Genomic DNA, 27,285 nt, shown 5'->3' with positions numbered 1-27,285 from the left:
GTGATACACAGATTACTAGAAATGGGTTAAATTAAAATGTAAGAGCTAGCTGATAAGAAGTTAGAGCTAATAGGCCAAGCAGTGATTTAATTAATATAGTCTCTGTGTGATTATTTTGGATCCAAGCTGCCCGGCAGCAGGGAAACAAATTAACGTCCTCTGTACAACAATGAAGTATTCCCCAAACGCTGGAGGAATGTTGGGAATTTGGTTTATTGGGGACTGGTGGAGGCTAAAAGGTGGGGGTTGGTTGGAAGAAGCCAGCCACTGTCAGAGGTGAGTGTTTTTGACATTTTATACCTTACTTCTTCTTTTCATCTCTTTCAGCTTCCTGTCGGACATTCCTTGAGCCACCCTACTCTACTGTGTGCCCCCCATCATGATGCTTTGTCTTAGAATGTGCCAGAAGCTAAGGGACCTTGGGCAAGAGCCTCTGAAACCAAACACGTCTTTCATCGTTCAGGTGTTCTGTCAGAGCAATGGCTGAGAAGCATCTAACACAAACAACTCAAAAGACACTAATGAATGGGCCGTAGGGTCAAGCGGTTAGTCGTTACAGAGCAGGACAGTAACAGGTCTGGTGCAGAACAAATTTTAACAGCAACATGAAGCATTAGACATAACCCTAATTACACCTGCAAAGAGCCCGAGTGTTTGCTGGTAGATATAGTGGTTGATAACTACTCTTCAAATTTCCATATGAATTCAATCACAGTTTTAAAGATTAGCACAAGGGCTGGAGAGATACTCAGTGGTTAAGAGCATTTGTTTTTCTTGTAGAGGACCTGGCTTCAGTTCTCAAACAGTGGCTCATGACCATATGCAACTCTAGTCCCAGGGGATCCAATGCCCTCCTCTGACTTTCACAGGCATCAGGCCCGCATATGGTTACACATACATACATGGAGGTAAACCACTCATACATAAATAAGTAACTAAATCAGAAAATTAGCAAAAAGGAGAGAAATACTTGGTGTATATTATTGTTACATTAATTATCTTACTTTGGTCTCTTAGAGATGTAGCTTGAACCAGGAGTTTGAGGCTAGCCTAGTCTATATAGAGAGTTCCAGAGTAGCCAAGGGAGACAAAAATGAGACCCTATCTAGGAAGGAATAAAGACAGGAAGGAAGGAAGAAAGGAAGGGAGGGAGGGAGGGAGGGAGGGAGGAAGGAAGGAACGAATTGAAGGAAGGAAGGAAGGAAGGGAGAGAGGGAGAGAGGAAGGAGAGAAAAGAAATACAGACTTGAACCAGGAGTACTATCACTAATTGATTATAGAATGATTAGATGGTATAAGAAACTGCAGTTATCTTCAATAGGGCAATACATTGATAAGATTTATGTTGGAAAAAAAATAATGAGGTTTAGTAACTGGTAAAATATAGATGCTATTGTGAATTCTCTATAAGTTATGAACTTTCTCTTCTGCCCAAGTTAGGACTGTGTAAATGGGGATGGGGGCAGAGCAGAGCAGAAAGTGCCCAAGTGTTAGGCTGTAGCTGTGAATTCTATTGCTCATTAGCAATGTAATTTCCCCCAATCTACTCATCTTTTCAACAAAGCAACTTCAGCCAGTGGCTATCTCTCTGTGCACAGCTACATTTAGGGTTGCAGAGCATGTAATCAATTCGGTTGAATTTTTTTTCCACGTAGGAAGAACATTACAAAGAAGAAAGAGCAGTAGATGTTAGAACAACAGAACTGCCATTTAGATAATGGTTACGGATCAGCAAATGCACAGGGTTCAATCTAATTTTTTTAAAAACGATTCATGTAATTTCAGTTCTTTATCTTTCCTTCTATAAATTATTCCAGGTAAGGCTGCAAAGGGCCAACCCTTTGATCACAGAGTTCCTTCTGTGGTGTTTTAAAGCAGCATAGCACTGAGTCGTTTTAATACACTCATCCATTGTAGGGTATCTATACTGGGCAAATGAGTGTAAGATAAAGAACAGTCAGGCCAATGTGTTTACACGAGCACACTCCCTTCAAGCACGCATCTTCACGTAACTCAAACCACCTGCTGATCATTTCAAAGCAGGAAAAGGCAGTGGTAGGAAGAGTCATGTGGAGCTAGGAGGTGGCTCGGTCAGTAAAGTGCCGTGCCTATAACAACACAGAAACCTGAGTCTGGATTCCAGGCAACCACAGAGAAGCCGGGATAGCACATGTCTAACTGTAGTTCTGATGGAGAAGGGCAAAGACATAAAGATACTTGGGGTTCACTGGCCGTTCAGTCCAGTCAGCTGGTGACTCAGACTCAATGAGAGATTTCATCTCAAAAACTAGGGTGCAAAGATGCTTGATGTTGCTCTTTGGCCTTTTGCCCATGGCCAACAGGTATACAAATACATCACGTATGTTACACATATATTCACAGGTCACACACGTTACACACATGTATCTAACACACTTTACACATGTGTGCATGAGTCACACATGTTACATGCGTGCACCACACACCACACACATAAATGTTACACATAGATTGTGCACTATGCACATACATGTTACAAGCGTGGACACATGTATTGCACACACACACACATAAAATAGAGTCACAGAAAAGGAAACATAGAGCAGGTCTGATACATTATGGCTTGGGAGGCTGGGAGCAGCGTCTCTTTGCTTTGTGTCTCCTTTCTTCTTTGCTGTCAAACCCAGTAACCTCAGTGCTCAGGATGGTTGTTTGTTATACTTTTCTCTGTTTATTAATATTTCTCAGGATTTTCATTGTTATTAAGCCTTGTAAATATATTTGTCCAAGTGACAAAATCCAAGTGATCAACTTTGTGATTGATAACAGAGCTGTTTCCCAGTGTTCTTAAGAGTTCAAAGGCATTAAAGCAAATCAAGACCATAGCTTACTTTCTCACTTATGACACTGACAACCATCAAAGAATTAGTCTCTTTTTTTCTAGAGACTGCAGTTGGCCACTTTTGATTTTAGTTACTATGAGCAAAGCTGTAAGGTTTATGTGTCCCCCCCCCCCTTTCTGACAGTGGACTGTGGAAGGAATTTTAAAGGGGAAATGAAATGTCACACCTCTGATGTGGTTGGTGGAGAGGAGAGATTTAGCCACGCTCTTGCCTCTAGCTCACTGACTCATAATTCCTTCCCACTTCTTATTCTAGGAGCCCACTCTGTGTACTTGGCAGCCGGGGTGTAAATCTTGGGATTCGAAATGCCACACATTTTTCCTCCTGCCCCGCGTACGGCCGTCAGAATTTCACAGGAAAGAACACATGCTCATCCCATTAGGAGACATGAGCATCCTCTTTTCCACAGAAGGAGGTGGTTCTTCCTTTTTAACCCGAGTAGATGACAAGTCATTTTTCTAACTTGGGAATGGGTAGGGGAAGCCTGTCACCAGGTCTGAAGCTGTAGAAGGTGAAGCTACCCAGTCTGCCCGTCACTCGTCTGAAGCGGTAGAAAGTGACTCTACCCAGTCTGCCCGTCACCTGGTCTGAAGCTGTAGAAGGTGAATCTACCCAGTCTGCCATCCTCCTAGCTCAGAGATCGGAAATTAATTGGCTACACTTTTTTTTCTTCAAATTCTGAGATTCCTTTGAAGTTCAGTGGGGGAAGAGGAGGAGAGAGGGGACAGGCACGGAGCTGAGGACCAAGTTCCCTTTCCCCCATGCCTCATTCTCGGGGTGCCTGAGCCAAGCACTAGCAATTTAAGGCAGTTCCATCATTTATATAATGAGAATTTTTGCTAAATCATTTAATTTTGAGCACACTGGGTCTCCTTAAAGGTCTTTCACATAGTGTGGGAGATAATTAAACACCTCTTATATGGCAGTTAAATTTGGGGAGAAGGAAAAGAGAATCAAATGGATAATTTTAAACCAAGTGCACGTTTAACTGTTTAATTCAGTGATTCTGTCCTGATTATAGGTACAGCTTTAAGTTTGAGAAAGCATTTTCCACATAACATTTAAAAAGCTTACGTGTGAGCCAGGCGGTGGTGGCACACTCCTTTAATCCCAGCACTTGGGAGGCAGAGGCAGGTGGATCTCTGTGTGTTCGGGGCCAGCCTAGTCTACAAGAGTTAGTTCCAGGACAGGCTCCAAAGCTACAGAGAAACCCTGTCTCAAAAAACACAAAATCAAACCAAACCAAACGAAACAAAACCAAAAAGCTGAACTTGTGTTCTGGACAGGAGAAAAGAGAGCGACAACCGTGTGTTACAGTCTTCAAACAGAGAAATACGTTCACTCTTGTCAACTCATGTAAAGTCACACAGACGCCCTGCACAGGCAATCATGCCTACTTTTAGTTTGTAACCACGCAGGCTCATGTGTTTACATGTATGAACACTCCTGTATTACTGTGTAACTCCACTCAGTACAACAGTAATGTACAGGATACTGCCACGTACTGAGATCTTGTCGGGCATTCAGTAAAATGTTTTGGGTTTGGGAACTGAGGTGGACACTGAGGTGGACTGTCCTTTTGGGTAAAAGGCTTGCTAGAAGGACTGTTAAGGCCACAGACAACAGCACGATGGGGCTCCGAGGAGAGTTCGGGCCTGCATGGTAGAGTGCTGGACCCTTGTTATACAGGTGAGGGATTCTGTTACCCAGGGGCCTGTTTGTAGAATCAGTTATGGGGGTGCAATCTAGGGCAAGAATCTGGAATAAGTTACTTTGGTTCTAGGCACCAAATTACTTTAGTTTTGGGAATTGTTATTATTCAACTAAAATGGAAGAGCGTTTACAAGTTGGCATGGTCATGAAGGACACTACTCATGGCAGATGGGGCTTTAAACCCACTGTGACAAGTAGGTGACATTTATTGTCAGAGTTTGGTTCAAGTCCTGTACCCCGATATTGGCATGCCAGTTTTCGTTCGTCTTACCTGAAGGATCTTATCCCCGGGCTGTAGTAGGTTGGATGCTGGTCCATCAGGCTGAACCCTAGTAACAAAGATACCCTATAAGTCAGAAGTGACATAGGTTAGGAGTTTATCCCCAACAAGTAGGTGCACTTAAATACATTTCCATTCATATAGAAAACAGTAAAAACAGCTTTAAAAAAATCATAGTTTACACAAGTAAGCTTTACAAGGGTTATAGTATTTAACTACAATTGCTCTACAGTCAAGTCTAAGAAAAAACACATTTAATATGAAGATTACCCTGTCTTTTATAAAGTACAATTGCAGTTTACATACCAACCTCACAGCCATCTATAGAAATGCCTTTTTGTATAAATTCTGAATTTGCTATAACTACTGGTACAGGCTGCAATCCCAGTAATCAGGAGGCCGAGGCAGGAGGATTGATGTGAATTTGAGACAAGTAGGGCTACATAGTGAGTTCCGGGCAGTCTGTGGTGCAGTGTGAGACCTTGTCTCAATAGTGAGCAAGCAAACAAACAAACTAATAAAAGATGAATCAAACCAACTAACTAAGCAAACAAAGCCCTCAACCAAAGCAAAAACAGCTTTGTCAAATTTAGTTGTAAAATGGAATATTTTGGCGGAAAAGACAGGAGGATGAAACACAGTGCTGGCTTCTCTGATCACAGCAGGCATCTACGTTGTGAGGACAAACACAGACCCTGCAGTCAACCCTTCCTCCGTCTGGCAGCTTGCATGTACCATCTACCCAGGGGACTGCTACTGATTTTAGTTAGCACCGTTTGGAAGCCTCCCTCTTTCCTACTGTGCTGTGACAGGCAGAATGACGGTATTGTCCCAAACAAGCCACTAGTCTCTGGTTGCCTCCAGCGACCGCCACTCAGGTGACCCTGATCGCCTGTATTCGGCTTCCCATGCAGCGACAGTTTAATAAGGTTTGCATAAATCCAAACTACAGGGGCCAAGTTATACATCCACATCCACAACACTGGAGCTCTCACAGCGCACAGCCTGGCTGCCTGGAGACGTGAAGCTGGCATCTGCGACATGCTTAATATCAGAAGTAGCATCGTGACTGCACGATTCAGTCACCGTTCTGTGAGTTTGCTGTCAAGCTGACTTTTACGGTGGCCTGAGCTTTCTAAGGCCTTTATTGCTGTTTCCTAAAGCTTTGCTATTTATTTCCAGTCAATCCATTTCATGGACTAAGACGCTTCCATTGCTGTAGCTCCCTTCTCTCTGTGCGTCCTGTTCCCAGCACATGACCCTGGTAGGGAAAGCAGTGATCCATGAGGGTGCCTTGTGACACCAGTTTTGTATTTGTATTATTTGCATTTGTGTGCTGTTGCCCTAGGACTGCCTCAGGATCCCAGTGTCTCAGCTCTCCGGTGCTTGGAAAAGACTCTAAATAAATCCAAGCCGATCTGAGCCTCCACGACAGTCGACTGCAGATGAAAACAGTGACAACATGTCATCTTTCAATAACTCCCTTTGTTCTGAGACTTGAGAGAGTATTTTGACAGCGGGGAGTCATCAGACTTTTGTATTAAAAATTACACGAATAATATTCCTTCTGGTAAAAAAATCATATCATATGGAATACAGCAAGCCATTCGGTTGGGGTGGGGGGATTGGGGCATGTTCAGATTCTGACATGTGAGGAGACATGAAGATATGCTGCAAACTATCAAACAATGCATCAGAAAGTACACCAATATCCCGGCATCTGAAGCTACAGCCACACGCACCTCCCCCCAGGAAGGGACCCTTCCCCATCACCCCACATCTCTTCTGTATTGAGCAATGTGTATTTGACTTTTGACTGCAGCTGTAACAAATCCCCACAGGTTCAGTGACTGAAAACACTGCCAAGCTGACCACCTCACAGTGTTGGAGTTCTGACCTGGCTGTCATGGTGCCAGAGCGAAGGCACAGGTAGAACTGTATACTTCGAAGGGTCCTCTTGTTGAGAACTCACTTTCTCTTCCTTTCTAGAACAGCTTCTAGGGATGTGCAGACTCTTGGGTGATAGATAGCCTCCTCCTTGCTCTTTTCTTCAAAGACAGCACAGACCATCCCTTCCTCCTACCACAGCCAGGGGAGGTTTCCCACCTCCAAGGACTCATCTGGATAAGCTAGGGTAGGTCCTAGCTCAAGGTTCCTAGCCATTATGTATCCAAAGTCCCCTTTGCTATATAACATGCTATGTTAATGGGTTCTGGAAATTAGAGTGTGGTCACATTTGGGGAATCATATTTTCTGTCTGGCATACTGTAGCTATAGCCAACACTGCCCTGGTGTTAGCCTTCTGTGTGTAACGTTTAAAAACTGGCAAGTACATTTTTAGATACATAATGTTTCTTCACTAGTGAAATGTATATGAAATGGCACAAAGAGAGAGATGTCTTAAGTGGGCGGATGCATATAGAACACACGGGACAGCAGAGAATTCCATAGATGATCAATAACTAATACTATAGTTTTTGAAGGTCTTAAGGCTGAGCTACATTTGAATATCTTATATCCAACAAATCCCACTTTGAGAACATTCCTAGATTGGCTGGCTGAAAGTTACTCCTCTCAGTGAGCATATTAACCAACATTTGCCATCTTTACTTGAATCCCACAGGTAAAGGGATTAGCTTCTCTTTCATCGGAAAGGCGTGCTGGAAAGTTCTTCTTGCCTCATCTGTGGACTCCTTGTGGTGGCTCATTGTGACAATGGCTTCTATCACTGGCTATTGACCATAAAGGACCTAGGTTCCATCTGGGGAGCTTTCCAGCTCTTGATGACTTCTGGAAGCTCTTTTCATTGATGTTCCAAGACAGAATCATCAGCTCTTCATTTGCCTGACAGACTCTTCTGTAGTTTATGGCATCTCTGACTACGTTTGACTAATGTCTCTCACCTAGTGATTTCTCCATGGTTCCTTAGTGACTCAGACACATGGTTTAACTTGGTACTCCTCCTAGATGCTAAATGATGTCTCAGAGCAGAGCACCATGGGTGCTACAAAGTTATTTCCAAAGACGGAATTCTTGTTCTTTGTAGATATTAACATTTGGGTGCATGTGATATTTACTTAGATCGCTAAGAGTCATGTATCAGAGACCACTATAGATGTTTGACATTGCTAATCCTGTTAGGGCCCGCTGGCTGCTCTACTTGACATGACCTGTTGTCATGTAGTTTTAATTGTGTGTGTGTGTGTGTGTGTGTGTATCTGAATGCGGTATGTTCACACGAGTTCAAGAGTTCTCAGAGTATCAGATCTTCCTGGAGCTAGAATTGCAGGTGATTGTGAGGCACCTGATATGGAAGCTGGGCCTGGACTTGGGTCCTCTGCAAGCAATATGTGATCTTAATCACTAAGACATCTTTCCAGCCTCTACATTTCTGTCCCGTATTAAAATTTGTCTATTTGCAAGTTATGTGATCTTCACGAAGCATCCATAAACAGGGTTATGAAAGCATCAGTGTTAAGATCTGACCTATTCTGGTTATCTAGTCTCTGAATACCATCCAAGGAGTTTCCAAGTTAAGTCTGCAAGGCCAGCACTTCACATTCTAACTTTGAGGAGAACAGAACTTTATATGGTTTTCTTAATGATGAAGGTGAATGACTGTGACAATCTCAGCTATTGTCAACGTAGACACAAAAATAGAACTAGCCGTAAGGTTCCTGCAACCTCAATGCATGAAATACCTCTTTTTAAAATTCCCTAAAGTATTACCTTTAGTTACTACTTGGAAATGGTTTCTAAGAAGGCCGTATCACAAGTAAAAATTATATATGTTACAATTCAGAATATTTTATTTTTACATCAAATGTTTTAGAATATAGTCTTTTATGTATTCCTGTAAGTATGAAAGTTCAGAGAGAGTTTCCAGAGGGAAAATGACTCATTAAAGAAGCAAACAGAACTGGATGTTTCATAGTGTTGCAGGGGACATTGCTTTCTCTCCAGAGGATTAAGTACCAGCTTCCTCCACAAAGCAGGCAACCTAGATTTACTTCTATCAAGGCTTCTAGAAGCAATGTTAGATCACTCTGCAGTACAGCCTCTGTAATGGACACCCCAAAGACAAAGACAGCATGATATTATGTGATGGTGAACTCTCTTAAAGTTTAATTGCTATGTGTCAGGTCTTAGACTTTGAACAATCTGCTGCCTTAGTAACAGAAGAATTTATGTGGAGCAAGAAAAGGTATTTGTTCCATCGCCATTAGAAACTAAGAAGAGAGGAGACCAAGATAGGGGATGGAAAAAACGAAAAGGGAAGAGAAAGAAGGAAGGGCACCAGCAGCTGAATGGTGTGCTTCTCCCCAAATGGTGAAGTTTAATACTCATAAAAGGTTGTGATGGGAACCAGCGTGATGGCTCAGCTGGTGAAGGTGTCGCCATCAGGTCCACAACCTGAGTTTGATCCCTGGACTCACATGGTAGAACGAGAGACCCAACTTCTAAGATTGTTCTCTGACCTCCACGTGTGTGCCACAGTGCACACACACTTGTGCAGGTGCACAGACAACACAACAAATAAACAAATAAATGTAATAACAATAAAAAACTGGTGATTAATCTTTGCTGTAAAGTTGACTGGAATGAAAATCACTTGGAGACACACCCCTAGGCCTATCTGTGAGAGTGTTTCCAGAGAGGTTAACTGAGAAAACAAGACTCTAAGTGTGGACAGCACCACTCCATAAGTCAGTTCCAGAAAGAATAAAATGAAAAGAAAAGAGAAAGAAAGTAGGAAGCTAGCTGAATGCCAGAATTCATCTCTCATTGCTTCTGGACTAAAGATGCAATATGACCATGAACCTCACTCTCTCTCTCTGTCCTACCCTCCTGCCTCACGAGATGGGGCTCTCAAACTCTGAGCTAGAACCAGCCCTCTCAGACATAACATGACCACTGAGAAAATACCAGAGGAAACTCTTCTCAGCTCAAAATTTTCACTAAGATATACACAGCGGTGGAAACATCCCTTTGAGCCTCTCAGGTGATTATCTGTGAGACTGCAATGGGATTCCTGGAACAATTGCTAAAATTAAAAACATAATCATACAACTGCCAAAACCAGGTGCAGTTTTAGCTCTTATATTCTATTTCCCCAAAAGACCACAGTCTAGGGAATATGCTACGAGCCGGTCTAAAAGCAGCCTCAGAGAAAAATTGAATAAGTTGCTTATATTGCGGTGCTCTCAAGAAGTCAGAAGCATTTATTTTTATTTGTGCACTAAAAGGTTTTTAGAATGAGATAACTCCAAAGACCAGACTGCACGTGTCTCTTCTCCCAGGATAGGACAATAGTCAATTGTGCAATTTTAGTTTGAATCTCTGTCATACATTTTCTAGGTGTCTCCTTTCTGGTCATCTTTATAATAGTTGCTTCTCTTATTGCTATGACACAATATCTAACAAGAGCTACGTCTGGCCCAGATCTCTGGCTTCTGGAGAGATGGGGTAGGGATGGCACACACTAGTGTTACTCTTTGAGTCCTGCACAGCTAATGTGTGCTATGAAACCTTGGCAGTGGAAGAAGTCTGGACTGCTTAGCTTCACCCAGGTTACTGATTCTGTCTAAGCCTCTAATGGTTGCCGAAACTACAAAAGACAGGAGATAAACAGAGGTGACTGTGGCTTCTCCTCTAAGCTCTTCCTAAAATAGTGGCGGTGTGTAGGCTCCACCTATCACCCCTGCAGGCTCCCTCAAAGCCCCGCTAATGTGTTATTTTTGGACCGCATGCATCATTTCAAAATCATGAACCGGAAAGTGATGAATTTAAACTTTCTTTTCACTTAACTTAAATTTTTGGTGGTGAGAAAATGTTTTTCCTAAGTTATATAAAAATCAAGTCATGTTTCTTGTAGGTTTAATAATGTTTGAACAGCTTATGCAGTGCTGTGTAGTGAGACCATTGTAGAGATACTTCTTAGAAGTGACATTGAAATCAAGAGGTCAAAATGTCTGGCGACAATTATCCCATAGACACTGCAGTTCAGAATCCCTGGTGCGCTTGGATGAAGAGGCTCTCAACAGAATGTTCGAGAGCGCAATTTTCTCTCTTCTTTTTCACTTCTATTCTACATTTGCATGCTGTTTTGGGGACAGGGTCTGTTTTATCTGCAGCTGGACTCAAACCTACTACAGAGCTGAGGGTGACCTTGAGCTTTTACCCACCAACCTTTACTTCCCACATTTTGGGGTTCCAGGTGTACACCATCACAACAGATTTAGGCAGTGTTGAAAACAGAGCTCAGGACAAGCTTGCTAGGCAAGTTTTCTACCAACTAATGTTCTAATCACATGTTCTAATCACGTCTCTAGCTCCACATCCTGTAGTATACGAAATTTGAAAAGCAACTATTTTCACTTACTACATGTACAGTTTTTCTAAAAGTTATAGGTCAAAGAAAAAAGAGCCCTCTGCTTACACATCTAGGACTGGGAATTTGTCTGAAGGACCACCAGTCAGGTAAGGTACATGTCCTGGCCCTGGTAAGCCAATGGGTGCATCTCACACCCAACAGAATCCATAGAAGCATCAGCAAAAATGGTTCTTGGGCCTCTGGTCCTACAGATTGCACTCAGTTATGAATCTGAGATGGTCACCTGAACCTAACCATCTGACCCAGTGTAATTTATAGATTTGTGTGACTTTCCTGTCATAAGGAGACCATTTCCCAAGTGGTAGCTTCAGTGAGAAATGTCCTGCAGAGGCTCATAGGCTTCAACACTGGTTGCAGGTGTCCCTGGTTGAGTTTAGGAGGTAGAGCCTTGCTGGACAAGGTGAAGGAGAGGGGATGGGAGGCAGCCTTGAGATCTTACAGTCTATCCCCACCTTCTTGTTCACCCTATTTCCTTACCTCCATGGAATGTGACCCTCTGTCTTCCCATGGCACTACCTGCCCTGCCGTGATGGACTACATCCCCCTGGAACTGTAAGTCAAAAATAAACCATCCCTTCCTTAAATTGCTTGGCCAGGGTATTTTTAGTTACAGGAAAGGAAACCAAAACACAAAATCTAGGAAATAGGCCTAATTAGCCATTCTTAGTTGAATAGAGGATGTCCATAAGCAAAGAAGACAATTAAAAATTAGATAGGAATTTCTTTCCCCACTTCACCATTTAACTCAACACCAAAAGGAGTTATTTATTGATGTCTTCACTGGTGAAATAACAGTGGCAAAGAATCTAGTCTGATTTTGGTAGAGATTTTAAGTAGGGGACACAGTTTTTTTATATTAGTCTCTAAGAACTTGCACATGGATGTGCTTTACTGACATCGTAAAGGTGACGGTATGAATGTGTATAATTTGGTGTTTTGCATTTATTGTTGCTTAGTTTAACCTTGGATTCATCTTAAACTTATATACAATTTACATATATTTGAAATAAAGAATAACTGTATTGGTTGGCTGTTGAGTATATTTCTGGGACTTTGTGTTGAATTAATGTAAATCATTTCAGGAAAAATGGAAAATGTCATGTTAAAAGTGACGTCCTTAAGGTCTTTCCTTCTTTTCACCCTCTCATTTTTTTACGTTTATTAATTTGTTTAGGGTGCATGATTTGTGAATGTACCACAGCGTGTATAGTGCACATGGAAGTCAGAGGACAACTTCTGAGAGCTGGTTTTCTCCTTCTCCCTTGTGGGTTCTGCAGACTGAACTCAGGCCATCAGGCAGAGGCAAGCATCTTTGACTACTAAGCTAAGCCATCTTATTGCCTCCCGAGAGCTGTTTGATGAATTGGAGCAAAGCCACAAACAGTGAGAATGTATTTGGTGTTCACTTGGCTCATGTTTGGTTTTTATTAAAGTTCACACTTGGCTTTAAGAAAATTCCCAGGGTGTTTGCTCCAGAAGTATGTTCCTTCCTATAAATGCTTGGTTTTACAAAGTGCTTTTTTCTTTTTTCTTTCTGTTTTTTTTTTGAGGGGGGAGAGGGCAGGGTTCAAAGATATATACCTCAATAACAACAATAAAACAAATAAACAAAAGAATTTTGTTGATAACATCTTGGTAGAGATCTATCCCGGCTCCCTTTCCTGACCAGTGGCCTCCCCTGCAGGTTCTACTGGAAGTTCCTGAGGATTAGAAAACCACCCTTGGCCTACAATCTCCCTTTCGGAAAATGTGTGGAAGTTGCACCATTCTCTCCAGCGTTGCCTGCCGCTCAGGACAGACTGACTGCTCTGGGGCTATAGTGATGGATCTGCGACAGCCCAAATAGCAGCCTGTGGGACCAGACTCTACCAGCACACTTTCCTTCCCCAACCTCCCTGCTTCCTCAGTTCCCTGACAGATTCCAGCCAAGTTGACAAAGATCCCCATCTCAGACTCTGACAGACAAATACACGGTGCAAGGTTCAGTATGACATCCGGACGTTGTTTCTCAGTGACTCTTCGGAAGTCAGGATCAGGAGACAAAACACTAGCCCCCTCGTAGCACAGAACTTCAGGGCAAAATGAGGGAAAACAGAGCATATGAATATCTCATGCATATCACAAATATTATTTAAATAAAATGTTAAAATTGCTGTATGCAGAGAACTGACTATGATTACTTTCTATTCATTATGTTCTAGTTTTAGTAATAAGGCTTCATAATTGTTCCAAATAGTCTACATTGTTTAATGTCTTTTTAAGTAGGAGGCCTGAACATTATGAGTTTCCTGAACACAGCTGAAAATGGGGTCACTCTATAAAGAGTGTGGTGGAGTCCGCACACCTCCTATGCTCAGGCTCTCAGCAGCCCCCCTTTCTGGGGGTTTTATAAGACATGACTTATGAGTGGCTTTGAAGTGCGTTTGTGTTTTGATAGTAAATATATGACATTTTTTCAATGAATAGAAACAAACGAAAATGGAGTCTGTAAATCCTTTGCTGTTCTATTTTCTATTTTTAGGCTGATTTTGTTCCATGCTAGCTAGCCAGTGTGGGGCATCAGAGAGATGTTAACAATGTAAGTGTTGATGGTAGCACAGCTGGACATGAAAAACCTTGGTGGTGGTGGAGTTTGAGACAGGGTCTTGCTATGTAGCCCAGGCTGGCCTCAAATTCAGTATGTACTCTAAGCTGTCTGGACTTGAGCTTGTAAAGACTCCCCTGACTCAGAATCCTGAGTATTGCAGTTACAGTGTGCACCAGCTAAAATGCTATTTAAAAATATTTATTTTAAAAAGAATTTTACTTGTATGAGTGCTTTGTCTGAACGAGAACGTGTCCAACATGCATGCAATGCTTGTGGAGGCCGGAAGAGGGTGCTGGATCCCTGCGACTGAAGCTACAGGTGGCTGTGAGCTGGGAACTAAGCTTGGTTCTATGCAAAAGCAGCTGGTGCTCTTAATGGCTGAATAATCTCTCTAAGACCCCAATATGCTACTTTTTAGCCACCTTCTTTTTTTATTTTTACCTGTATACCTTTGTATGTTTTCCCAAGAACTGAGACTGTACCGAGTGATGTTGATTGTTTTCCTAAGTCAGAATCTACATATTTTGAATGTTTAAGTGTGTCGATGCCCATGTTTTCCAATAGGTTAACAGGCATCACTTGCTCTTTAGGAAAGCTCTACAGGAGTCACACCCAAAGGAATCCTATTGATCGTAAAGACTAACTTTCTGCCAAGGGCATCAGGGCTTCTAACCCAGTATTGAGACACTGAGGGAAATGGGCAATAATTCACTTTTAATTTTTTTTTAAATCCTCATGTTTCATTTTACTGTCCTGAAATAACCTCAAGTTGCAATGGGATGAGACGTATCGGGGAGCACTCAGTGTGTTGTAAGTAACACATGCTTAGCACTCCTCTTAAAGAATTCGGGTTTACACATGAAATACTGTCCGTTTCGATCTCTTTCTAATAAATGCCATCCAAAAATTGAGTTAATAAGCGCCAAGAAATCTATCCCTCCCTCTTCATCATTCTTTTCAACTTAACTGATAGCGTCTCCAAAACCATTCCATAATCACTTCGTCTTGAAGTAGAAGTAAACGCGGGGCAGATATGTAAATTATATTATAAAGTGAATTTATGACTACTGACAATAAATCATATCTATCCAGCACTTATACAAAGGGAAGAGAGGGACGTGTTCCGTGTGGATGAATATTCATGTAAGTATAAATCACATGTGATGAAAAGCTCCAGACAAATATATTTGCTGCTTGTGTTTTTCATATCCACAAAGAGACGAGAAACACACAGACTCTGTTTTTTTTTTCTTTCAGAATTTAAAAGCATACGTTTGTTTACGAATCATCCAATAACATGAGGATAAGAAAAAAAAATATATTTTTTTTGTGTGTGTGTGTCTGGCCACAGATGTCGAGGTATTGGTGTCCTGGGGCAAAGGTGTCTGAAAAATGTCCAGTTTTGTGCCTATCTTTCTTTTTTTTAATATTGACCTTATGAAAACCTTAACTCAATGCAATGCCAGTATCTACACAAAAGAAAAGGCCTTATTGCTTCCAGGAATGGAAGATAGTGTGGAAAGGGCTGGAGCCCTGCTTCAGCTCATCTCGGCATCTAGAAACAATCATTTGAAAATAACTTGATGACAACCCTGAGACTCTATGACATTTACTTAAAGTTCACTGGTGACTGCTGTATATTTTTCAACACTCCTCCCAGGGCTTGGACTTTTGCCTGTATCAAATTAAAATAAAAAACCAGACAAACAAATAAACAGGGATTCATTTCTCCCATCACTTCTGAGGTGACAGAAATTCAGATTTCCCAAGGTGGAAAAACGGTTGAACTCCATGGTGTTGGCCTAGCTTTGGCATCTGAGGGACTGTGGAGAGTAACCGTGGCTCCCTAGGGGTATGGCTGTTTCCTCCTGTAAGCCCCCGTGGGCAGCCTGGGTCTACGACAAAGCTCTCCTGTCAGCCAGTGTTCAGATCTCAGTGCATGTTTCCCTGAAAAGATGTTAAATTCTAGGCAGTTAGTCCTCTCAGCAAAGGGAGCAAGGAATGAGCTAGTCCCTGGATGATGAGTTTTGAATGTTTCATCAGATCTTTCAAAGGACCTTGGGTTGCTTGATGAAGGATTGCAGACTGGCGTCATTTGTCTGTTACTCCGGTGCTTTGTTTCTCAGTCTCTAGCGGAACTCACAGTGGGAAATCCCTGGGATTTTGCAACCACGAATCAGTGTGAGTGTTTCAGTACAAGCACAGCGAGTTTCTTTCCTTGACAGAATCACCACTGCAAGGATCCCTGAGTGCACAAGTTACAGAAATTCGTCAGCAGTCCTCCATCTACTGTAGGCTCCTGACTGAGGATCAGTGGAGGGGGCATGCCGACGTCCACGGGTTTGTTGAAGCAAATGTGAGGATTTTGACTAATTAGGGGATCTATAATACTCTCAGTATTAGAAGATGGCACGCGTTTCGACGCCACGGGACTTGAGCTCATCATACGCTCTGCCACTAAGTAGCATCTGCAGTTGGAAGTGTGTTAGGGCTTAAAAGGAAAAGATTTGGAGTCAGATCAATTCGGTTTCAGGTTTTGTCTGTCACAGATTAGCTAAACGACCTTGGTCGTGTTAATGAATCCCTCTGGGACTCAGTAACATGGTGATGACAATTCTACCTGATGCCAAAATGATCACACGAGGTTACACACAAAATACGCTTCCTACAGTGCCTGGCACATGATTGTTAATAAATAATATTTGCTTTTTACTGCGTTATCATTAGATGTATTGGATTGAAATCTTTCATCTAAACGGCATCTCGCTACTGTGATAGCAGCGTTTCTCTCTGATGGTAAGCTGGACCACAATTTCTGTCCCCTTAACTGAGAGGAAAGAGGTGGGCATCATAAAAGGCCATTCACACTGTGTCCCACCACTTTCTCCTTACAAATACATAAAAGTAGTTTTCCAAAGTTTTGTGCTGAGTTGTTTTTTTTATGTACTAAATATTGTTTTGACTGTCAGCTGCAGAGTTAATCACACGGATTCCTTTATCCCAAGGGGTCACATTTGCTCAGGATCGCCTTGGGTCTTGGAGGGAAGTCAACTTTGCTTCAGCTGCTGCTCCAAACACTCCAGTGTATGAAATGGCTTGTCTTGTGAGACTTGATCCCAAGTCCATCTAAAGGCGAGGTGAAGGCCTGGGCTTGTCTGAGGTGATTACCGCAGGAATCTCATACAAGTCAGAACTTAGCTGGCAACTTCTGTGCCCTGAGCAACTCAGTTCCCGTTTGCTTGCCTACTCCTGCCTTCTGTTCGGGGACTGCTCCATGCTCTCCCTGCTTCTCACCAGCATGGACATTCCTTCACACCCACCAGTCTTTGGAACTGACCACAACAGCATCGATAATACCGAACACAATGAGACAAATTTACAGCTAACTGTAGCATACAAACTCCTCAGCGCCTTCAGGACTTCAGATGGTCAAAGATTCTCAGCAGTCGAGAGCTCAAAGCTCCGTGAACAACAAACTTAGCGACACAGCCTGTGTCCAGGAATATAGCTAAAGCATGATTTGTTCACTGGAAGGGAGCATGCATTACCCTGCAGACTAGAGTCTCTGTGACATGGCTACTTCAGACTCAGGCAGTATCTGTTGAATTTAAATTGCTACTTAATTTGGTACCTTTCCTCTCCAGCTGTGAATTAGTCCACTAATGAAAAGGTAATTTCTTTTTCAACACGGTAGAGAAGAATATGTTAGTGTATTTTCATCCTTTCACTATTAGTTTTCAGAGATAAGTATAAGCCCCCCCCGTGTGTAGGTATGTATGTATGTGCATGTTTGAGCATCATGTGCATATGAAATGCATATGTGTAGATGTGCGCATGAAGGCTAGACTACCTCAGATGTCATTCATTCCTCATGCAGCCCACCATCTTTTGTTGAGATAGGACTTTTATGGCCTGCAGCTTCCAAATAAGCTATGGTAACTGGCTATAAGCTCTGGGTTTCTGTCTGCCTCACCTTCCCCAGGGCTGGGATAAGAAAAATGTGCTGCTGAACCCAGCAGTCTCTATCAGCATGGAGCATGAAGCTGAGGAAGGGAAACCGGGTGATGCAGACATGGAACTCTCCCCCAGGGAGCAGACTAAATTCCTGTGTAAACTGTTGGCGTCAACATCTTTAGACCATTTGGATGTTGTTAATCAGAAATCCATCACAAGTTTAGATTTCCAAGGAAAGTATTTCTAACTTGAACAATGTTCTGTAGATTTGAAATTCTGGCTACTCCCTTCAGTTCTGCAACAACAGAGACGCACGATTTAGACTGCAAAATGGTTTGCAGTGTAATCAGGCAAAGAACAGTACTTTCAGGGAAGAATCCTTCAACAGCCGCATGAAACAATCCAAACTCTCTATCTGCGACATTTAACCGGAAGAGTTACAAGATCACAGACACAGTAAAGCTACCCAAACAATAATTAAATGAATGTGTATAAGAATTTTGTAGTCACCTTGGCAGAAGGGAATGGTGCTGAAGGCTAAGTTCTCAGGCTTTGCACTTGGAGACAGCAGACATGAAGCATTATTCTAACACCCTATCCAGCAATGAGTTTATCCTTAATTTAAAAACATTATCGCCTATCTTCCAAAAGTAGGGTGAGAAATTTTCTGTGCCGAGAGAAAGGAGAGGAGCAGATCTCTTGAATGGCAGCCACCTGAAGGATGGTCGGGGAGTCCACTCAGGGAAAGGATATGAGGCCAAAGGCAAGAAGAGTGGTCAGCCACACAGCCACTGTCAAAGGTGCCAGGAAGTCCCCTGGAGAAAGACCTCTGTAATAAATGGTCCTGAGTTAACTGGGCATCACACACAGAATGTGAAGCTAGGCCCATTATCTTTCACTGTGCACAGAAATAAATTTAAAGTGGATCAAAGACCTTAGTGTGAGAACTGAAACTTTGAAACAGTGGGAACACTCCGATGGACACAGGTGAGGACTTTCTGGGTAGGGCTTCAATCATACAGGAGATGGAACTGAGGAATGACAGGTGATGCCACACGAAATCTAAAGCTTCTTCACAGGAGAGGCAATAGCAAGTGAGAGGAGACATCCTTTAAAACAGAGCAAGTTTTTCCCAACACCTTGGACAGAGGTTTAATAGCCACATATAGAAAGGCCTGAAAATTAAACATCCCCTCAGCAACGAATTCACCAGGAAAGTCAAGATAGAGATTCCTTTAAAAAACAAAACCCAAAGCAGAGCTACCTCACGACCCAGCTGTATCACATCTGGAACTACCTCTGAAGGACTATTAGCACAACGCAGAGATATTTACACACGCGTATTCTCCGTGACATTTTTCACAGTAACATTGTGAATCAGCTCAGTTGTCCATTGACAGACGATGGACAGATCTCTCCCCACTCCCATAATAGAGATTTATTTATTCAGCTGTAAAGAATGAAATCATCTCATTTGCAGCAAAGTGGATGGAACTGGAGATCACATAATTAAAAGAATAAGAGTCAGAAAGACAAACATGTACATGCTTTCTCATGTGTATAACCTCAAGTTATATGTTTTTCATACACATAATGCATATGATACAAAAATTGAAGGGAAGTATTTGGGAAGAACAAGGGAACTAACAGGGTGGGAAAGGGGACCAGGAGAGTGATACCGAAATCTAGCTCTTGTAGACCAGGCTGGCCTCGAACTCACAGAGATCCACCTGCCTCTGCCTCCCGAGTGCTGGGATTAAAGGCGTGCGCCACCACCGCCCGGCTTGAAATTCATCTCTTTATGTAACAACTATACACCAATAAAGAATTAAAAAGAGAGGATCAAGATGAATAAGATATGAGGGCATGGAGTTTAAATAATGCATCATACATGTATCTGATAATTTGAAATTTTGTTGTTAATTTATAAAATTAAATAAGAGGTTGCCTTAACAAGATCATCAATTACTTTAACTTTATAAGTCTGTATCATATAAAAAAATGTCAATACAGGCAGACCAGTGTCTTCAATGCTGTACTCCTGCCTCATGCTCAGACCTTCATGGAGGTAGCTGCTACAGCTTGCTGGCCAAGGGTCTTTCCACTTATAGTGACTGGAAACTGTTATACATCTTTCCTGATACACATCACCATGTCAAGAATTCTATTCCAACCATTTCTATCTTCTCTAGCATGGGGGGAGTATGGAAGGTTAGAAAAAAATATGGGATAAAGGTCCTGTTTGAGGCTTTAGAAATAGCCATATAGGAGCAGACTGTGTGTGTGTGTGTGTGTGTGTGTCTGTTTGTTTGTTGTGTGTATGTTTCTTCTGTGTGGGCCACATTTGTATACATGTACCTGTTAGGTTGGTTGACTTTGAATTTCTTCCTTGATCACCTCACTTTATGTATTAATTCAGGGTCTCACCCTTGAACCAGGAGCTTTCAAATTCAGCTCCCAGTAGCAGTTTGCTCTAGGTTAACTTGTCTCTTCTTCTTGCACTGGGGATTACAGGCTAGCTGTGATGCCTACTGGGTTTTATGTGGGTTCTGGGAATCCAAACTCTGTACTACAGGCTTGCAAAGCTAGTACTTTAACCACTGAGCCACCTCCTCTGTCCCACATTCAAGTTTTCTTCAGAAGTAGATTTTATTTTCAGAAAGTATTCTGTGAGCACTTCTGTAATAACAGTGAAATGAAAAGTCTAGACCTGATGTAGTCACTTAAGGTAATTCAGTTTGGTGAGACCAAAGGTAGATCGTTTTAATTGTCAATGAATTCATCCACATTGGTTTCAATATAAGATTGTTAAGCACTAATAGTAGTAGGGCAGGCTAGATAGCTCAGGGTAGAAAGGTAGATGGTACATCCTGGGGTCAAGCTGGCCTGCTGGGAGATAGGGGCCCAAATGGAACTAGGAAGAGTACTCATTCATCCAATGAGATGGGGGTCTGGTTCTTCTGATAATGCAACTTTAATTTTCTTATAAATTTTGCTTTCTGTGATTTTTCATTTCCAAAATTTCTGCTAATGAAACTGCCTGCAAGTCTGGTAGATCAGGATCAGCTGCTGGCTGGCCCGAACACCCAACCAGTTTTGTAGATCAGGGTCAGCTGCTGGCTGGCCCGAACACCCAACCAGTCTTGTAGATCAGGGTCAGCTGCTGGCTGGCCCGAACACCCAGTCAAAGTGGGATCATTTTGTCACTATAAGAAAACATTGTCCTAAACAACAAGTGAGCAATTCACAAATAAGTCTTTGGAACATTTCTCTTATAAATTGCTTAGATAGATTTCTTTACCACACACAACTGTAAAGTCAAAACAAAGAGGCCAAAAATAACTCCATGAAAACCAAGCATGAGAATAGTACCCCAAATCCCTTTCTTCTCAAATAGGCTATTTGTTCCTCTCACTTTATTTCTGGCAAGCACTACGCTTGTTTTTCCCTGTACAGACGTGTTTTTCTTCCTGACTGGCTTCATCGTTAGCTACATCAGCTCAGCGCAACAGTGGAAGGCAGCATTTCGAAACTAAAATTGTCAAGAAGGACTTCACTTACCTTGTCGGAAGGTTTGAAAGGATTTCCTTGCCCACTAATTCCACCGCTGATACTAAATCCAAGTCCAGGGTTCTTTTCTATTCTCACACAGAACTAAGAAAGAAGATACGAAAAGTCAAACCAAGTAGCCATTACAAGTAAATGCTTCAGACAAGGTTTACAATTTACTCATATTTTTAGTGAGACCGTGTTGATCTGGGGTAAACAACATAAACTCCACCAAAGGGGTAATAACTCTCTATGCCTCCATACGTCAGGAGCTACCTTGAGAAACCCAGGCCTCATGAGCACACTGGAGGTGAAGCCGTCTCTGCCACTCTAAACAGGTCTAGATTATGTCTAGACTACACACATGTCCAAACTATGTCTAGACTACTTAGGAAAAATACAGACAAGTGAGAGGAAGCAGAGACAGCAATTTAAATATGGAAGGCATGGTTGTGTTATGGCTAGTGTTACTGTAGTGGTAGGGTTGTTAGGGTTTTTAGTTTGAGGGAAATGGAGGCTGAGTTTTGTAGCAGCTGTTGAGGCAGGAGCTGGAAGACTAGAAGGCAAACCTCAACAGACACAAGGTTAGAGAGTGTGGTCCACAAGACAGAGACTGGGGAGTCTCAGGGGTGTGGGGAATTTGGTCTAGCATTCTGACGGGCAATCCCAGGAACAAGAGCATCAAATGGATGGTCTACTGTGTGCTATGGCTGCAGTGAAATGGAACAAAACTTTTTTTTAAATGTTGACTGCGAGAGTTTTCACAGACAGGAAGTCAGCAGGATGACCTGAGCAACCTCAACAGATGAGATCTGGGGTTCTGTACTGAGGCTGGGACAGGGGTCCCCAGATGGTGACAGTCTTGGACTAAGAGGCAGCATTTCATTGTTAAACGAAGAGAAAAGAGACTCACAAATGTTAGGTACAGAACAAGTACTGGCAGCAGGGGAACCCAGTGGCACCAGAGGGCAACAGTGAGCTGACTGACAGGTCAAGAAAAAAAATGATGAAAACCACACTGGCATAAGCTTTGTATTTAAATAAACACACAAAGGAAAAGTTCCTAAGAAGACTGACCTGTTGGCTGGTTAAGCAACCTTATGCCTCTGGCCACCACTCATTCAGCCTCTGAACCGAGTTAAATGAGAATGCCCTAAGCACTTTCTAGCCTTCTATTTTAAACACACGTCTAGTCTCTCCTCTTAGATGGTTCAAAGAAAACATGAATCACATTTTATACTTAACATGCACTTGAGTTACCAGACTTCGGATGAACTAATCTTCCTTAGTAGCAGCATCCTTAGAGGGCTGTTCTCATTCCTAAAATGCATCTAACTGTCTTTGGGTTCATGTGCAACACAGGAGCAAAAACCCACCCACTATTGTGGTTTCTAATTTCAATCTATCAGCGAATAATTTCTAAATTACTTGTAAGTGCAATTGCCAAGAGTACTTTTTCAGTCACTTAAAAAATACACTTAATTACAACTTCTCCTTCGACTGATGTAGACTTGTTAAAACTAGTTTTCACAGGGTAGCCAAAGGTAGTTTATAATAGTCTGTAATTTACATGCCTCTCAGCCTGTGAGGATGAACATAGAATAGCTTGATGCAGCTGGAGGGAATATTGTAGATTTATTCTATGTAGCACTTTGCCTCTTGGCTTTTATTTATTAATTAGAAAATGACAAGAAAGCATCCCATGTAATTAAAATCTCTCCTTTTGTCTTTGCTCACAGATGCATGCATTTTCAAATGTCAAATTAAGCAAATTGAGTCAGTCTAAAAAAATCTAATAGCACATTTTCTCTCATTTATGGATCCTAGATTTTATATAGACACGTAAGTTGTGTATGTAATATGAAATGAAGGTAGACGAAGAATCTTATAAGGAAGAGGTGCTTAACCTGTGGGTTGTGACCCCTTTGGGGGTTCAACCAATCCTTTCATATGGGTCATCTAAGACCATCAGAAAACACAGATATTTACATTATTATTCATAATAGTAGGAAAACTACAGTTATGAAGTAGCAACAAAATAACTTTGTGGTTGTGGGGTCACAATATGAGAAACTGTTAAAGGGTTGCAGCACTAGGGTGATTGAGAACCACTGATCTAAGGGAAGAAGACGAGTCATGGCAAGGTGGGAAAAGGGAAAGAGGGGTTAACACTGCAGGTATATTATATTCTTATATGAAAATGCTGTAGTGAGGGCTGGAAAGATGGCTCAGCGGTTAAGGGCATTGCCTGCTCTTCCAAAGGTCCTGAGTTCAATTCCCAGCAACCACATGGTGGCTCACAACCATCTGTAATGAGATCTGGTGCCCTCTTCTGGCATACACACAGATAGAATATTGTATACATAATAAATAAATAAATAAATAAATATTAAAAAAAAGAAAATGCTGTAGCGAAACCCCAGAACTTTGTACGATGAAGTACACGGACACGCAAACTCACACATGCACACTCACACATACACATGGAAACTCACACAATACACACTCATGAATGTACACATGGGCACACACACATGTATCTGTCTGTATAACAACAAATCTGGTTCTATCTCTTGTGGAAACAAACAGCATGGGCGGTGTGCTTATCATGCACACTCACACATACACATGGAAACTCACACAATACACACTCATGAATGTACACATGGGCACACACACATGTATCTGTCTGTATAACAACAAATCTGGTTCTATCTCTTGTGGAAACAAACAGCATGGGCGGTGTGCTTACTGACTTCCCTCAGGTCGCTACAGAACTGGGAACTATAGGACCAATTTCCTTTATGTAGAAAATTTCCAAGTAGATTCCAGTCAAGGAATTGATTAGATTCAATTTGTATTACTGAAAATCTAGAATGTGCTGGAAAGCTAAGGAAAACCAGAGCGGCTGGTGCCAGGTCTGGGAAGAGCTGTCTCAATACATTTTTAACGACAGACACAATAAAGATGACACTTGCTTCATAAATGTGACAAACAGACTTCACTTGTGATTTCCCAGGATGATCATGTGTGTCAGAAAGATAGGGGTCTGAGGTCTCCTCAAGACCGTGGGAGGAAAAACTTCTCTTGTGGTGAGGTGTGTCACTTGCCTGCTGAGGCCCAAAGAGGAGAGAGAGAACCTCACAGGCCAGAGAGGCCGAAAGGATCTGGGATACAATGATTTTGCAAAGGTCCCAAAAGTTAATAAATGACTTAGGTAGTGAAAATCAGTATGTCAATTTTGTGTTAAGGGACAAAATGAAATGTCTGTTTAAGGCACAGCTTCAGCTCAGTCAGCAGTGGGGCTGTGAGACTCAACCTTCCCCCTGCATGCTGCTTGACTGGACACTTCTGGACTGCGTTGATATCACTGTAATTAGAACAGTGAGTCTTAGAGAAATCTGCTTCCAGAGCACGGAAAGCTAGGTGAAGACAAGCGTCAAGAGATGCAGTGTCAACAAGAGACAGCTCGTAGAGTCGAGGCAGGTGAGCAGTCATCGAGGACTGAAGGAGGGAGCATGGACAGTCAATGCTAAGGGTTTCCTTTCAGAGTGAGAAGGTTCTAAAATTATATTACAATGATGGACACCCAACCATGTAAATATTAGTATGCAACTTGTCTACTTTAAATACTCCAGTTTTCAGGATGTAAATTATATCTACATTGTAATTAAAAACAGCAAGACCATCATGATTAAAAGACAACTCAGTGAGGCAGAGAAGGCAATGTGACTAGGAGCTAGACCCACAGGGACGTTATACTATTCTGTAATTGTGTGAGCAAGGGCTAGACCCTTTGAGACATGAAACTCTCCTGTAAAAAACTTATCCAGCCATCAAGGAAACCAATAAATCATTTTGAATTGAGGAGTGACATGGTATGGCTATCATTCTGAAAAGATAATTCTGGCAGAAGAACAGATCAGAGTGAGGTGCGGAGGAAAGAGAGCATTTACGAAGCTTCAGAAGTAGTCAGAGTCGGGAGTGTGAGTGGTGAGGAAGGTGTGAAATTTAGGATGTTCCTGATAGAGGTGTTTTGATTGGAGGTGGGTTGAGAGAAAGGAGAACCAGACACTTTTGGTCGTAGAAGAATGATGAGTAGAAGGTCCTTGAATGGGATGTGGAAGTCTGGAAACAGAGAGGGATGCAAGAGAAAAATCAGGGGCAGAAAGTTAACAGTTCTTTCAACCATGATTGTCAAGCACTTGGAAAACTCAGGTGGAGAAAAAAGAAGACAGCTCAGCCAGTGTGTTCAGACAGCTGGAGTGAAGGAGGGAGGGCCAGGGCTGGGGATAGAGAGTTGAGAACCATCTACGACTGAATGCTGTCATTTAGGGGATGATGTGGATAGAAAGGCTGGATTCTGGGTCACTCCAGTACTTAGCAGCCAGGAGAAGCAGAGGTATAATCATCTTATGATGAAAGGTTGTGAGCTGTCCTGAAAAATGATTTCATGATACAGAGTGCTGAGAGAAGGTGATCTGAGACTTTTCTTTCCTTTGGCTGCTCTGTTATCAGCTGCTGGAAGTGCATGTGAGACTTCAGGGGAGATTTTCAGGCTGGCTGAAGAAAGCTGTATCATGTAGAGACATAAGAAGAAAGGTTTGAAAAGTCTGTTAAACTATGTATGACATTGCAAAAGCTGCAAGGAAGTACCACCTCATTATCATAAGAATAATGGCTATAAACACCAACAAACTAATAAATCGTGGTAGGAAGAGAGACACTCTTGGGCCATGTGTAATATATACAATTTATTACATTACAGAGATCAGAGTGAAGTCTCTGTCCCACTTCTTGGAATATAGCCTAAGGAAGTGCACCCATCACACCAGAGAGAAGCCTGCACACCCATGCTTACCACAGAGTTATGTCTTGGATGGACAGACAAAGAAAGTAGGAGACTCACGGTTACACACAGTAGAATGTTACTGGACCCTGCAGAATGGAACCATGACATTTGTAGCAAGGTGGGTAGAACTAGACAACCCCATGCTAAGTGAAATAAGCCAGAGATGGGAAGATGAGCACAACAAAGTTTTTTTTTTCATATCTTGGGACTCTAAAACAATCAACATGAACACGGAACAGTGATTTCTAGAGGTTGGGTATTGGGTGGGTGGAGGGGGATAAAGGAGGCCATATTAGATTAGTGAAGTATGTGTATGAACCCTGCTAATATATACAATTAGGATATGTAACAAAAATACGGGGCAAAACATTTTCAGGACTCTCGTGTAGTTCTCAGTAAGTCCTTGCTTGCTTGTCGTCTGCGAGAAAATAAAAGAAAAATTCAGATTTTTTTTTTTTAGATTAAAAGACACGTGCTTCAAGCCACAACATAGAATACAAAAACTCATAAAAACAGATCCTGATTCCAGGTTGACTTCTTTTTTTTTTTTTTTTAAAGATTTCTTTATTTATTATGTATACAACATTCTGCCTCGATGTATGCCCACATGGCCAGAGGAGGGCGCCAGATCTCAGTACAGATGGCCGTGAGCCACCATGTGGTTGCTGGGAATTGAACTCAGGACCTTTGGAAGAGCAGCCAGTGCTCTTAACCTCTGAGCCATCTCTCCAGCCCTCCAGGTTGACTTCTAAGCTGCTATGTTGTCATAGTCAAGGAGTCTTATTACTCTTAGCCTTATTCAATAACATATATGCTGGTAACCTGGTTCACAGAACCATGAGTTGAACTGTACCGGTGAATTCCTGAGGGGTTTTGGGAGGTCTTAAGCATTGCTCTGACATTTTTCTTCCCATGGCTGTTTCTTCCCATGGGTATTTCTCTTCTACAGATGTAAACACATTATGCCTTGGATTAAAAGTGTGCATAAAGAAAGATAAAAGATGCTATCCATTTATTTAAAAATATTCAATTTCTGTGACTTCTAGATAGTGGTGACATTAGTCCATTGCCCAG

General features: G+C 42.0%; 1 protein-coding gene across 2 annotated transcripts in view; it reads right to left on the bottom strand.

Annotated features, from left to right (window-relative positions):
* Positions 1 to 27,285, bottom strand: part of Lrrc7 (leucine rich repeat containing 7) — a 307,126-nt gene that overhangs the window by 8,562 nt on the left and 271,279 nt on the right. For both annotated transcript variants that reach the window (XM_050149461.1, XM_050149462.1), the window contains 2 exons: positions 21,372 to 21,464; positions 4,867 to 4,941 (listed from right to left, as the gene is read on the bottom strand). In XM_050149461.1, the coding sequence (XP_050005418.1) occupies positions 4,867 to 4,941; positions 21,372 to 21,464 (168 nt within the window). The remainder of the gene's footprint in view (positions 1 to 4,866; positions 4,942 to 21,371; positions 21,465 to 27,285) is intronic.

The sequence above is a fragment of the Alexandromys fortis genome, unplaced genomic scaffold, assembly GCF_014885135.2.
Source record: "Alexandromys fortis isolate MF-2015 unplaced genomic scaffold, M_Fortis_MF-2015_v1.1 scaffold_68, whole genome shotgun sequence".
NCBI classification, from domain to species: Eukaryota; Metazoa; Chordata; class Mammalia; order Rodentia; family Cricetidae; genus Alexandromys; species Alexandromys fortis.
Note: the sequence above shows the minus strand (reverse complement) of the source record. Positions and strands in the feature narration are given on the sequence as shown.